The 14,623-nt window shown below is 38.5% G+C and overlaps 1 protein-coding gene across 11 annotated transcripts in view; it reads right to left on the minus strand.

Moving 5' to 3' along the window:
- The window catches only part of USP24 (ubiquitin specific peptidase 24), a 132,297-nt gene that overhangs the window by 95,942 nt on the left and 21,732 nt on the right, over window positions 1-14,623 (minus strand). For 10 of the 11 annotated variants that reach the window (XR_006742197.1, XR_006742196.1, XR_006742198.1 and 7 more), the window contains 2 exons: window positions 3,365-3,530; window positions 1,673-1,740 (listed from right to left, as the gene is read on the minus strand). Coding sequence is in view for 8 of the 11 variants with exons in the window: in XM_045584646.1 (XP_045440602.1) it covers window positions 1,673-1,740; window positions 3,365-3,530 (234 nt within the window). In the remaining 3 variants the exon portion in view is untranslated. The remainder of the gene's footprint in view (window positions 1-1,672; window positions 1,741-3,364; window positions 3,531-14,623) is intronic. The other variant, XM_045584647.1, reaches the window with a different exon arrangement.

The raw sequence follows: 14,623 nt of genomic DNA on the forward strand, positions 1-14,623 counted from the left end.
TTTTACCATAAACAACCATGAACAATACAATGCAGGGTGCCCTTGTGCTCTCAGTTTTACAGAAAACCCCCCAAAGAATCCCTCAATCATTTATTACACTATTACCAACAGCTGAGGGCATAATATAAAACAGTCCTCTGCAGCATCTCTGTATGGAATTAGAGTATTATATTCCAAAAATGCAACTTGCTAGTGAATTGATAGGGCTCTCTGAATCTGGAGATCATCAACCAAAAGGTCCTTTCCTTATGCTGACAAATCCTTTCCATGACTGAAGAAACTTGCATTTTCTCTCTCTGTAAATGTATGCATATGTTATACTAGAGGCCCAATGCACAAAATTTGTGCAAGGGGCTCGGCCCTCACAGCCCCAGCTTCATCCAGGTCATCTGGCTGCCTGGTCTAATTAGCATATTATACTTTCATTATTATAGATGTCTCAGTTTGTTGTATTACAACTCTGCTTCTTACCAGAATTCTTAAAAACTTAAAATAATTTTAAACTACAAATTGGTTGATGAAGTCATTCAAAATGAAGATAAATTCTCATTCCAAATAATCCCTAACCTAATAACAATTTTAAAGATTTCTTCCCTTTTTCAAAGACGAAGCTATTTTTTTGTTTCTATAGTTATTTTTTAAGTCATGAATCAAAGGAGATTCTATCTGTCGAGATGCAAATGAGAATAAAAGTTTGCAAATGAACAGCTGTTTTACTGGGTGTTAAGATAAGCACAACTTTACTCATCTGTAGTTGTAGTGGCTTACTTGCATGAGACAAAAATGGTTGTCAAAACCCAGAAGTACAAGACAGGAGACTCATTTATTCTTTTTTAGAAAAAAAGGTGTATTTTTATTGATTTCAGAGAGGAAGGGAGAGGGAGAGAGATAGAAAAATGAATGATGAGAATCTGATTCGCTGCCTCCTGCACGTCCCGCCCCCACTGGGGATCGAGCCCGCAACACAGGCATGTGCCCTTGACCAGACTCAAACCCGGGACCCTTCAGTCAGCAGTCCAACGCTCTGTTCACTGAGCCAAACAGCAAGGGCTCATTTACTCTTTCAACAAAGATTTACTAAATCCTTTCTTTGAGCTCAGCACTGGCTACACGCTGGGGAAGACAACAGTGTCTATGACATTGCCCCGGTTCCTGTGGGAATTCAGGACTCATCCTGAAAAGGGAATCTTCCTTCCTTGAGTTAGAAAAACAAGTCCTGTGGTCTCCTATTATCACTCTATCCAGATACGGATGCTGTCATCCGCATGTCACTTTGCCAGCAAGAATACTCAATCCAGTCAAACTTTCTATAGTTTAAAACATCTGCCTCTACTTCAGTAAAAAAGTATAAAATGGCTTATATTCTGATAAATATTATCTTTCTAAGCACCATAATCCTTAGTTTAGTAAGATGTCTAATTTCCTAGTATAAAATTTTAACCTTAACAATTAAATAGAACTATTAGTCAACCAAAAGACATGTGCAAGCAATTAAATACAAAAGAAGCAAATCACTTATAAGCCCCAAATCTACAGCTACCTTTTTCATATTAGAGGGTTCCTCAGTTGAACAAGATTCATAAACTGGTCTCACACATAAAAAACTAAATCAAAAAGCCCGTTCCCCTTCAACCCCAGCAGAAAAGAAATCAGCCGAGCACATATTTCTTACCTTTTTAAACGCTTCAGGCATACACCTATCCATAAATCTTTTACAATTCTCGTCAGACTCAGAAAGACCTTAGTAAAATAAATGAAAAAAAATGCCTTAGATTTTTAAGTAGTTTGTGGAGACCATATGTATCATTTCAAATTCATACATCTGGAACTATTTATGATAGAAACCTTGATTCTTAAGAGATTATTAAAAGCAGAATATATACATTCTGATGAAGGAACAGGCTGATAAACAATCACAGTATTAATTTATTTATTAGTAGCACAATGTATTTATTATTACTTATTCATTATTAATATACATTGTTAAATAGTATAATAAATAAATATTAATTAGAACTAAAATGGTTGAACTTATGTTTCCATGTCAGAGTAACTTCAAATGACCTGATTAAACTAATGAAATACCAACACTAACTACTGTATTTTTCGGACCATAAGACGGACTTTTTTCCCCCCAGAAGTGGGGAGAAAAAGTCCCTGCGTCTTATGGTCCAAATATAGCCTACACATATACTTTAAAAAAAAAGTTTTTTTACTTGCCCGGCTCTGTGGTCTCTGTGTACTTGCCCGGCTCTAAAATGGTTCTAAATGCTGCTGTTTACTTTACAGGGTTGATTACATGTGTTTATGACTGTGATGTTGGGTTTTAATGCACATAAAATATTTTAGGACACTATTTGTTTCAGAATCTTTTTTTCTTCATTTCCCTTCTCTAAAAACTGGTGCGTCTTATGGTCCGGAGCGTCTTATGGTCTGAAAAATACGGTACTTACCATTACTTTCCTAAACAGCTCTATAAAATACAAATATTCTCAATAAGTGCCAAAAATCTCTCTTCTTCCCTAAAACAAACTGATGAATTCTGTGTAACAAAATGCATAGAATGGTGCCTGGCACACACACACACAGTATGTGAAAAAAAATTTGCTAAGTGAATGCCTACTGAACACTTTTTTTATCAGAACCACTGCCTAGCACAGTATCTACATCTTACAGGCACTTAATAAATGTTGCTGCTGAAAAGCCAGTAATAAATGTACCAGAAAATTGCCCATTAGGCTTAAATCTAATCCCAGGGAAACATTTCCTACCTACTAATCCTACTAATGTGCCTCACATTTAATCATGATGGTAAACTACACACACTTTTAATGAGGGGGTAAAACACACACACAAAATAGTGGTCCAATTCTTACTTTACAATTCAATTCAATATGAAAAAGAAATTACTTTCTCTTTAAAACATACTACAGAAGCTTCCTTATACTGACATCCATTTTTCCAGTTTAGTGATATTTTATTACTCTATTAGTTTAATATTTGTAAAGCATTTAAGACAATGCCAAACACTTAACCACAGAATATCTGTTAAATAAATATTACCTTCTCTTAAAAAAAATAAAAAGCCAATGAATTGGGACTTTTAAAGTGCTCCAAGCTTCTGTGGAACGTTAATTTCAATTTATAAGCTTTTTCAATGATATTTTAAAGAATCTTACACTCTACTGGAGCTGTATGAAAACAGTTGATTTAATTCAAAGCTTTTATTCCACAGGGATAAGCAAAGAATAGAGTAAATGTTCTAAGATTATACAGATAGGCAATGATAAGAACTAAGTTTAAAATCAGGTCTCTTATTAAAAAATAAAAAATCTGCTCATGTGTTCTGAGTCTGAAAACTTACCAAGTCTTGCAAGGTAGGTAGACGCCAACAAGCATTTGCCTAGTGATTCTTCTCGCTTGTAAGGGATGGACCAATGATCAGTCAAAACACGGCTTTCCAGTTCATATAAATTTGTTGTAGGGAATTCAATTCCTTCCCCTGAGCAGTTTCCATTTTCATCATTCTTCTGACAAACAGGGATTATGGAAAAGAACAAACATAACAGTGACTACTTTAAATTTTTTTAACTTAACACTGAGCAGATGCCTAATCAATAGAAGCTAATAAATAATACCAATAGTGTGGATTCCACATTTCTTTCTCATAATTTGGATTTAATGATAGAGTTAGCCATCGTGGGAGAGTATAGAAACCCTACTTGTATAGTGTCAGGAGTGAGTCAGTGGTGAGGAATGGGAACAACAGGTATCTCTTTGGAGAAATTTATCAAAATTCACCAAGACTATGTCAAGTAGTCTCAACTTTTATTATAGCAAACCTACAGCCATCCTATTCTCCCCGTTTTTGTTGTGTTGTTTTTCTTCACTGAAAGGATAAAGTTCTTCTGCCTGCTCCCTCTTCTTGATATGCTAAATCTGTTTCCCTCACCTCCCAGGATAGCACATTCCGCTGTTTACCTCTGGTGGACCTGGCTGGTTCCATTCTATCTCCCTTTCTGGTACAACCTCCCCTTACTGGCCATCAAGTACTGGAGTTTCTCAAATTTCAACGCTATTTTTCAAATCTCTGGCTCTTCTCATTATACTCCAGAGAATGGCACCACATCTGTTTAGCAGGACAGCTAGAAATCAGGACTCATCTTCTTTTTTGTTGTTGAAAATTTCAAGATTTTTTAAATTGAATTTATTGGGGTGTCATTGGTTAATAAGACTGTTTCAGGTGTACAATTCTATAGTACACTAGAGGCCCAATGCATGAAATTCATGCACTCGGGGGGCGTCCCTCAGCCTGGCCTACACACTCTCGCAGTCCAGGAGCCCTCAGGAGATGTCTGACTGATGGGAAGCAGGCTTAAGACAGCAGTGGGGCATTCAAGCACTGCCATGGAGGTGGGAGAGGTTCCAGCCACCGCCACTGTGCTCGCCAGCTGTGAAACCAGCTTCTGGCTGGCAGTGCTCCCCCTTTGGGAGTGCACTGACCACCAGAGGGCAGCTCCTCCATTGAGCAGGATCAGGCCGAAACCAGCTTTCTGATATCCCCTGAGGGGTCATGGATTGTGAGAGGATGCAGGCCAGGCCTAGGGACTCCACTGGTGCACGATCAGGGCTGGGGAGGGATGTGGGAGGTTGGCCAGCTGGGGAGGTACCACATGAGGGCTCCAGGGTGTGTCCTGCTCATCTCGTCAGTCCCAATCAGCTGGACCTCAGCAGCAAGCTGACTTACCAATCGGAGTGTTTGCCCCCTGGTGGTCAGTGCATGTCATAGCGAGCGGTATAGCAGCCTTGGTATATCATTAGCATATTACGCTTTGACAGGTTGAATGAATGACCGGACAACCGGACTTAGCATATTAGGCTTTTATTATATAGAATCATCTGTATATTGTATTGTGTGTTCACTACCCCAAGTAAAGTACCCTTTTATCACTATTTATCCCCCCTTTTCTCCCTTCTATCTCTCTTCAATTCCCCCTTCCCTCTGATAAACCCCATAGTGGTTCTGTGCCTATAAGTTTTCTTTTTCTTTGCTTAATCCCTTCAACTTTTCCACCAAGTACCCCAATCCCACTCCCACCTTTAAGTGTCAGTTTGTTCTCTGTATTTACTAGTATGAGTCTGTTTCGATTTTGTTTGTTAGGTTTATTTTGTTCATTAGATTCCACATACAAGTAGAATCATATGGTATTTTTCTTTCTCTGATTGGCTTATTTCACTTAGCATAATACTCCCCAGGTCCATCCATGCTGTCGCAATAGGTAAGATTTCCTCTTTTATAGCCTAGAACCAGGGACTCATTCTTAAAATCTGTTCTCCCATCTTCACTCCCAAAGAGCAGGATTAGACCTAAATTTCTCTCAAATCTATCTACTTCTGTACAGCTCCACAGAGATGCCACAATTTCTCTAAAACTCTTTCAGAGAAGCCTTTCAGAATTTCCAAACTATGTCAAATTCTTTTAATTCTTTTAAACCAGCGAGTTTCAACCTTTTCCATCTCATGGCACACATAAACTAATTACTAAAATTCTGCAGCACACCAAAAAATACTTTATATATTGTATTTTTGCCAATCTGACTTAAAAAAACAAACAAACAAAGGTATAATTTTCATTCATTCACATGGGTGGCTATTGTTGTGTTGGTTATTGTTATTTTTAAATTTGACAGTCTACAGGAAAAGAGGTCAGTGCTTCTGACTACATAATCAGGTATCGCATGCTTTAAAATTCTGGCAGCACATGCTATGGCAGCGTTTTTCAACCGCTGTTCCGTGCCGCGAGATGTTGCCTGGTGTGCCGTAGGTGCAGACAAGAATTTTATAATTTTTCACTATTTTGTTTACTTAATATTTCATAATAAAGTAATTATAAAATACTTTCTTTGTGTTTATTTGATTCCTATTCAAGAGAAGTACTTTATATATAGTCAATATAGGCACAGAGTTAAATTTTTTAACATTTTCTAATGGTGGTGTGCCTCGTGATTTTTTTCATGAAACAAGTGTGCCTTTGCCCAAAAAAGGTTGAAAAACACTGTGCTACGGCACACCAGTTGAAAATTGCTGCTTTCAACTCTTACACTGGAAGGACCTAATGAATTAGTTAGGGACTCAATTACAGTGGTGTGGCCCTAAAAGGAATTCTATGGGAAGTAATCTCACAGGGTGACCTATATATATATATATATATATATATAAAACCCTAATATGTAAATAGACTAAATGACAGAACTGGAACAACCAAACCTATCACTATGACAGGGGGCATGAGCAGAACATGGTGGGTGTTGGCAGCAGTCAGCAGAGCATGGAACATGGCAGGTATCATCAGCTGTAGCAAGATAGTGGAGCAGGTGAGTGATGGCACCAGACCAAGCAGGGTGTCGGTTGCTGTCATTGGGGTGAGCCTCTGGTGGTTACTGAAAATTCTTTGCTCCCAAACATTGTGGTTCCACACAGTGCTCGCACCTGCAGGCAGTGCGGGCCCTACTCGCTGGCTCCAATTACTCGGAGCCATCAGCAAGTGCAAGTGGCAGCTGCTGGCCTCAATTGCCCCTCAGATCTTCTCCACCTCACCCTGTTCCTAAGGGGCGATCAGGACTCACAGCCACCTCTCACATCCTCTGCTGGCACTGATAGCGGGAGTAGGGCAGCCAGCAGACAGGAGACCGGGGGCCGAGACAGGAGGGGCCAGATGGGGGTACAGATGATGGGCCGAGACCCGCCCCTGTGCCTGCTGCAGCTTCACAGCCCACAGTTCCTTTCAAGGTGCGTGAATTCATGCTCTGAGCCCCTCGTCTGACCATAAATTCCTAACGAAGCAAGTCACGATGGGTGGTTATACCCCAGGCATATAACATTCCTGGTCTTGAAAAAGGAGGTAACAGACATGATGTATACACCGAGGTTAACGAATAATACAGAACAGCAATACAGTCTGAGGAAGGTGCTGCCAATTCAGAGAGACAGGGATCGCCCAAGAGGAAACAGTGACATGAACCCATATTTAGGGTGGCTTAATATTTTCAGTCATCACTGTGAGTAGAGCCTGTCCTTGGCAAAAATTATATATTGGGCAAGAGAAAACATGCAAAGCAGCTCAGAATCATTCTATTACAAAATAGCTCCCAAGAGATATAAGCTGCCGTTGGTTTTGTTTTTTGTTTTGTTTTGTTTTGTTTGTTTGTTGTTGTAGCAAGTATTTTATTAATACAATTTCCTAACTAGAATCCAGTAAAAGTAAAACAAATATTTAAGAAAATTAACATTACGTGCTTAATATGAACTCTGGAATATAATATACTGTTTTCTCATTAGACACCAAATTCAAATGATACCCTAGTAACCATTAAAGATTTCTGATTCAAAATTGATTAGAAATACCGTATTTTTCGGACCATAAGACGCACCGGACCATAAGACGCACCAGTTTTTAGAGAAGGGAAATGAAGAAAAAAAGATTCTGAAACAAATAGTGTCCTAAAATATTTTATGTGCATTAAAACCCAACATCACAGTCATAAACACATGTAATCAACCCTGTAAAGTAAACAGCAGCATTTAGAACCATTTTAGAGCCGGGCAAGCACACAGAGACCACACAGAGCCGGGCAAGTAAAAAAACTTTTTTTTTTAAGTATATGTGTAGGCTATATTTGGACCATAAGACGCAGGGACTTTCCCCCCCCACTTCTGGGGGGGAAAAAGTGCGTCTTATGGTCCGAAAAATACGGTACATTTATCAAAAGCTCGCTATGTTCCAGACAAGGTGCCTTAACATTGGAACAAAGAGAAGGACCCAATTCTTGTCTTTAAAGAGCAGGACAATGTGAACATAGAGAAGGGGAGAAAGAATCCAAGCCAGACTGCACCAGCTGTGCACACAATTGAAGAAGTGTAAGAAAAGCAATATTCAAGGCAGAAGGTTTCAGACCATATTATTTCAAAATCAGTATTTATTTTTCAAATATGTTAATAAAACCTCAATGTTTTCAGCCTTTTTGATTACTTGAGGCAATATTTTTTACTTTTCTTTATGATATTCCATCAATGTCATTTAAAAATTTTAAATACTTAATTTCTAAAAAAATGTTTTACAATATTAATGTAAATTCAGCACTTGTTAGAGATCATAATGCAATCACTAAGGCAGAAGAGAAATAAGTTCATAAACAACTCTTGAATACCACTTTTAACCTGAAATATTTCCAGTAACACTGAATCTCCTATATTTGGTCATTCAAAAAAATAAGAGATGAGCTTATACAGTGATTTTCAACTCTTTTCATCTCATGGCACACACAAACTAATTACTAAAATTCTGTAGCACATCAGGAAATATTTTTTTGCTGATTTGAAACAAAATTTGGTCTTTTTTTTTATTCATTCATACTGGACGGCTACTGTTGTGTTGGCTATTGTCACTTTTTTTTTTTTTACTTGACAACCTAAAAGAAAAAAAGATCAGTACCCCTGACTAAACAGTCAGGTACTTGAATGTTTTAAAATTTTTTGTGGTACACCGGTTGTAAATTGCTGAGCTAATGTATTAATTTATGATTTCTGAATTAACCAATGTTCAAATCCAAACAGTTAACATTGTTGGATACATAATTTAGGCTATTTCTTAAATATGTAATCTTATGCCCATAGATACAAATGAAAACATAAACAAGGCCTCTGTAACTCTCATAATACTTGATATTGTCAGAAACATGCTAGGAATTCAAATAGTTGGGATTGTCATACCTTCACCTACTTGGCAAACTATTTGGAATAGGCTTACTATTTACTTACTTGAAAGGACAAGTTAGGACTTTTAATAGTTGGAAATGAAGTTTTTCATGGAATTAATCAATGCTGTAACTGTAAAATCTGAATTTACCCCCTTCCCCCAAAGTTTAGCACAAATCTTTAGATTTAACATGTAGATTATTTTGACAAAAATATCTTTCTGCATGTTCATATATGTCACTACCCATATCTAAAACTTGCCTGATTGCAAATGCAGATGAACCAATGTAAATACAGGCAATATTTTAACTGCAGGTTGAATATACAAAACAATGTCTTATCCTTAACCCTTACAAATAAGCTTTAAAATATCACCATGTAGCCGAAACCGGTTTGGCTGAGTGGATAGAGCGTCAGCCTGTGGATTGAAGGGTCCCAGGTTCGATTCTGGTAAGGGGCATGTGCCTTGGTTGCAGGCACATCCCCAGTAGGGGGTGTACAAGAGGCAGCTGATCAATGTTTCTCTCTCATCGATGTTTCTAACTCTCTATCCCTCTCTCTTCCTCTCTGTAAAAAATCAATAATATATATATATATCACCATGTAATGCTAACAGCAAGACACCCATGAAAACATACATGGTGTCAAAACAAGCCAGAGGAAAATCATTTGGGCAAAAAATAAAAAAGGATCCCAAGTCAAATTTATAGAAAATGTTCCTTTATTAACTTTTGGTCGAGAATATGTTTGTATATTTTCAGAAAACAACTCCGAGACCATGTGGATTCTGGCAACAGAGAGAAATTGACAGGACTACTCTAACCATGAAGACAGAAGAGAAGCAGTCCAGAGAGGGAAGACGCTGATGACGCCTTGCCATAACAGCAGTCAGCAGCTGTTATACCACTGCAGGATGCCCAGGACCAAACCAGAGAGGGTTGGACCTGCATTATCACCATTTGTCCACCATCCAGAACTGAAATATCATTGCTGACATGTACACATAAGGAACTATTTGACACTGAAATTGGGTCTCAAAAGAACTGTTGGCCCAGAAAGAAACTCACTATAGACTGATTCATATGCCTTTCAGCATAACTATTATAGCTTGTCTCATTTCTTATTCTTATATTTCCAGTAGGACATGATCTCACTCACCTGGGGGAAATGGTGAACAACATAGACTGATGAACAAGAGATAAGGGCTCATGGTCAGACTGTTGGACCTCAAAGGGAGGGTGGGGATAAAAGGGAGAGATTATGTGCATACATATGTGGTCAAGGACAATAGGGGGTGGGGTCATAAGTGTGGAGGGATGGAGAATTGGAATGGGGGGTTGAGGACAAATATGTGATACCTTAATCAATAAAGAAATTTTAAAAAAATATCACATGGGGGCTTTTAAGTTAGTAATAAATTTAATATTTATTTAGAAAACTACCTTTATTGAGTTTCAAAAAAGAAAACAAACCATTTGCTTTTGAACTCAACAAGGATATATTATTAAAATGTAAGTCTTCACTCAGTGGATAGAGAGTCAACCCATGGGATTGAAGGGTCACAGGCTTGATTCTGGTCTAGGTACCTTGGTTGCAGGCTCCATACTAGGCCCTGTTCAAGGGTGCATGTGGGAGGTAACCAATTGATGTGTCTCTGTTCAAGGGTGCATGTGGGAGGTAACCAATTGATGTGTCTCTCTCACATCAACTTTTCTTTCTTTCGGTCTCTCCCCGTCCCTTCCACACCTTCAAAAAATCAATGAAAAAATATCCTCAGGTGAGAATTTACAACAACAAAAATATAAGCGTTCTTTGTTTAAAGAAGTAAAGCCTATCGGAATGGATACTGCCTGTTAATTTAGAGATAAGTTCCTTTCTGACCACTCGCTCAACAAATACAGATAAAGAAAATATCCAGCTTAACGGGTAAGAGGCTGCCAATGCTACTTTAAGATTATTTTAATACTAAATTCAAGTGTTGAACTATTTTATTAGCCAGCATTGTTCTCAAAAGCTTCTAAATTTCTGATTAATGTATAGAAAAATAGAAATGCCAAATTGATTTCTCCATGATGATTTTAAATGGGTTTGTCTAATACCTAAAATAAACAATTGGTATTATATGAAGTGAATAAGAAAAAAATATGAAAACATGAACATTTAATTCCAAGTCATTATAATAATTTTTATTAATTCTTGAAATTGTCAGTCTTATTAAATATTTTTCAAAGCATTCAGAGATAGTTATATACATATCTGCTATTCCTTTTGATATTTCAGATTAGACAGAATGATTCCTAAAATACTCTTCCTGGAAATAGAAGACAGGGACAAGTGTGGGCAGTCCTCAAGTTACTAATACAACGTGTCTCAAGTCTGCAAATTGGTTTCCTGGAATACATATTCATTCCATGTTGTACATAGTAGATGAATTCTTGACTTTTCTATGAAGGCTGACATTTCTTGTGGTCACTTTCATAATCGTTGGTGGCAATTTATTTATTATAGAAACAATGCTTTCTTGAGAAATTGTCTTATAGTTCAATGGTGATATCTTATATATAGAATTTAACCTTTCATTTAGATTGAAGGTTTGGCACTTACAGATCATTAATGCCAGGAACAAAACAGCTGAATTGGACCTTCAGTTTCAACAACAGGAAGGAGAGTGATGGTAAAAAGGATTTCATATATTCAGGTGAGAGAAAAAGGAGTGGCAATAGGAGAACTAATATATCTACTGCGTACTTAGCTACTATGCATCAGGAGTTGTGCCAAACCCCTGAGGCAAGTATTATCATCTTCATTTTTTATTTTATTTTATTTTTTTAAAATATATTTTATTGATTTTGTACAGAGAGGAAGGGAGAAAGATACAGAGTTAGAAACATCGATGAGAGAGAGTCATCAATCAGCTGCCTCCTGCACACCCCCCACTGGGGATATACCCGCAACCAAGGTACATGCCCTTGACCAGAATCGAACCCGGGACCCTTCAGTCCCCAAGCCGACGCTCTATCCATTGAGCCAAACCGGTTTCGGCTCATCTTCATTTTTTAAATGGGCAAACCATGATCAAGTAAGACAAGTTACTCAGAATAAGTTGTACAGCTTACGATCTCTTGCCTAAAACCAACAGTCATTCATGTGTTCAGAATGGAATGAGAATTCAAGACAAGGTTTCTTTAAATCTCAGGTTCCAGAATAACCACACTCATTTCAATTTTTCCTAAAATTAGTAGAATGGCACAGCCCCAAAAAGCACCACTCCAGAATGTTGGTAAAATGTTTTTATAAAAACAAACAAAAAACTTATAAAATGTACCTTGAACCAAGATTTGGGTTGATCCAATTAAAACTTCTTTTTTTTATTTCTTAATCCATTGATATTCCTAAAATTCTAAATAAGTAGCACGAGCCATTATCTTTTAGTCTTAATTTTGTTGAAATTTCTTTGACCATATATTCCTGTATGACAGATCTAAATGCTGATTCTGTCACCATCGGTTGCTAACTGTGACCCTGAATAAGCTTCTTAAACTCTCCATGTGTCTTGGCTTTCTCAATAACAACAAAATTGCAAACAGTGTTTATTTGCAGGACTATAATGCAGATGAGAGTTAATCCATGTAGGGGCCAGCTACAACAAACAGGCACCATCATAAACAGTAGCCCAGACTTCTCTTCAAGCATCAGATGAGTGCTTCTGTCACCCTGTCTGACTCTTCAACATTGGGGTCCTAAAGGCACTTATATTTATCATATCTACAAAGAACTCTGTATTCGGCTTCAAATTTGTTTCTTCTCTAATATTCCTAATCTCTGAAACTTTGTTTCATCTTCCCAACCAACTGGTCACCACACCAAATAATTCTACCTCAAAAATTTCCCCCAAGTCTCTCCTAGGCAACCACTGCCTTAGTTGAGGTCCTAGCTGTATGTTGCTTAGATTTCTCGCTGCTATGCTCTTACAACTGTCATCCCTGCCTCCACACTCCCATTCTATCCCACTTCTGTGCCTCTTCCAAAATGCTACCAGAGTAATCTTCCTTTAAAACACAAAAACTAAGTAAACCAAACCAAAAAAAGAAATCTGATCCCATTTCTTACTTATTCAGTAATCTCCACTAGCACCCAGCTGCCTACAGGTGCCTGCACGTGGCATGCAAGGCTCTTCGCCACCTGTGAGAGTATTCGGAGATGCACTTTGGGAAAGTGATTAAATCAGGGGAGTGCTGCTCTCATAAAGGACATCACAGAGAGCTTCCTTGTTCCTACCACCAAGTGAGATAACAGTGAAGACACAGCCATCTATGAGCCAGAAGTGACTCCTCACCAGATGCTGAATCTTGACCTTGGATTTCCTACCCTGCAGAACTATGAGAAATAATTTTGGTTGTTTATAAGCCTTCCAGTCTACAGTATTTTGTTATAGCACTTCAAACAAAATGAGACTTTCTTCAAAACCAGTTTAAATATCACCTCTTCAACAAAATTTTCAAGATTCCTCCTTGTAAAGTAAGATATTCTGTCCTCTATACTTATAAAGAATTCTTATTCAGTATTTTCCTTTGCCTGAGAATCTATATATTAAAAGCCTAAGTGATCAGATGACTGAATGATTGGTTGACCAGTCGCTACGACACACACTGATCAGCAGGGGGCAGACGCTCAATGAAGGTGGGCAGCGTGCTCCCTATCACCACTCAGCTGACTGACAAGTGCCAGACACAGGGCTCATGGCTGGCCACAGCCGAGTGACAACGAGCCTACTGAGTGGCGGCGGCAGCAGGCACAGTGGAGCTGGGATGAGCAGGAGTGGCAGGCAGCGCTGGACTGCCAGTTTCAGCCTGATCCCCGCAGGCCATGCGGAGGGTCCCCACTGGTGCATGAATCCGGGCCTCTAATATATTAATGAAGAAACACATTCTGCTATGACACTTGAACACTTCCTATCACAAACAATAAGAGCTTACAATTTCTTGTAAGGAGCATGTATGTTATAACAGAGTGCTGTGGGAGTATATAAGAAGTGGAACCCATGGAATATTATTCAATCTTAAAAAGAAAGGAAATCTTGCCCTGTCCAGGTGGCTCAGTTGGTTGGAGCATCATCCTGTGCTCCAAAAGGTTGCAGTTTCGATTCCGGGTCAGGGCACATACTTAGGTTGTGGGTTCAATCCCCAGGTTGAGGCCGATCTGGGAGGCAACAATCAATGTTTATCTCTCTCCCCCTGCCTTTTTTCTCTTTAAAAGTTAACAAGCATATCCTCGGATGAGGATTAAAAATACATAAAGAAGGAAGGAGGGAAGGAAAGAGCGAGGGAATATTATGCTAAGCGAAGTCAGTCAGTCACAAAATGGCAAACACTGTTATATTCCATTTACATGAGGTATCTGAAGTAGTCAAAGTCACAAAAAAGTAGAATGGTGGTTAGCAGTTGTTTAATATGTGTTTCAGTGTTGCAGGATGAAAAAGTTTGGGGATCTGTTTCACAACTGTGTAAATACTCGCGGCCCAGTGCACAGAATTCCTGCACGGGATAGGGTTCCTAGGCCTGGCCAGCGATCAGGGCCATTCAGGGCCATGCTCCTTCCCATGGCTGCACTAGGTGTGTGCCTTCCAGTTGTTAGCACAAGAGTCAGCAAAGTGCATACAGCCCATACTGGAATGCAGATGTGCTTACTGGGTTAAGTAGTCTATGGCTGCTTTTGCACTACAATAGCAGAGCCAAAGAGCTGCAACAGAGACTATATGGCCTGCAAAGCCTGAAATATTTACTATCTGGCCTTTCTGCTTTACTTTTTTCTATAGCACTTATTATCTGACATTCTATGTTTTACTTATTTATCCCGGTTATTGTCTGTT

The sequence above is a fragment of the Pipistrellus kuhlii genome, unplaced genomic scaffold (assembly GCF_014108245.1).
Source record: "Pipistrellus kuhlii isolate mPipKuh1 unplaced genomic scaffold, mPipKuh1.p scaffold_m20_p_2, whole genome shotgun sequence".
Classification (NCBI taxonomy): domain Eukaryota; kingdom Metazoa; phylum Chordata; class Mammalia; order Chiroptera; family Vespertilionidae; genus Pipistrellus; species Pipistrellus kuhlii.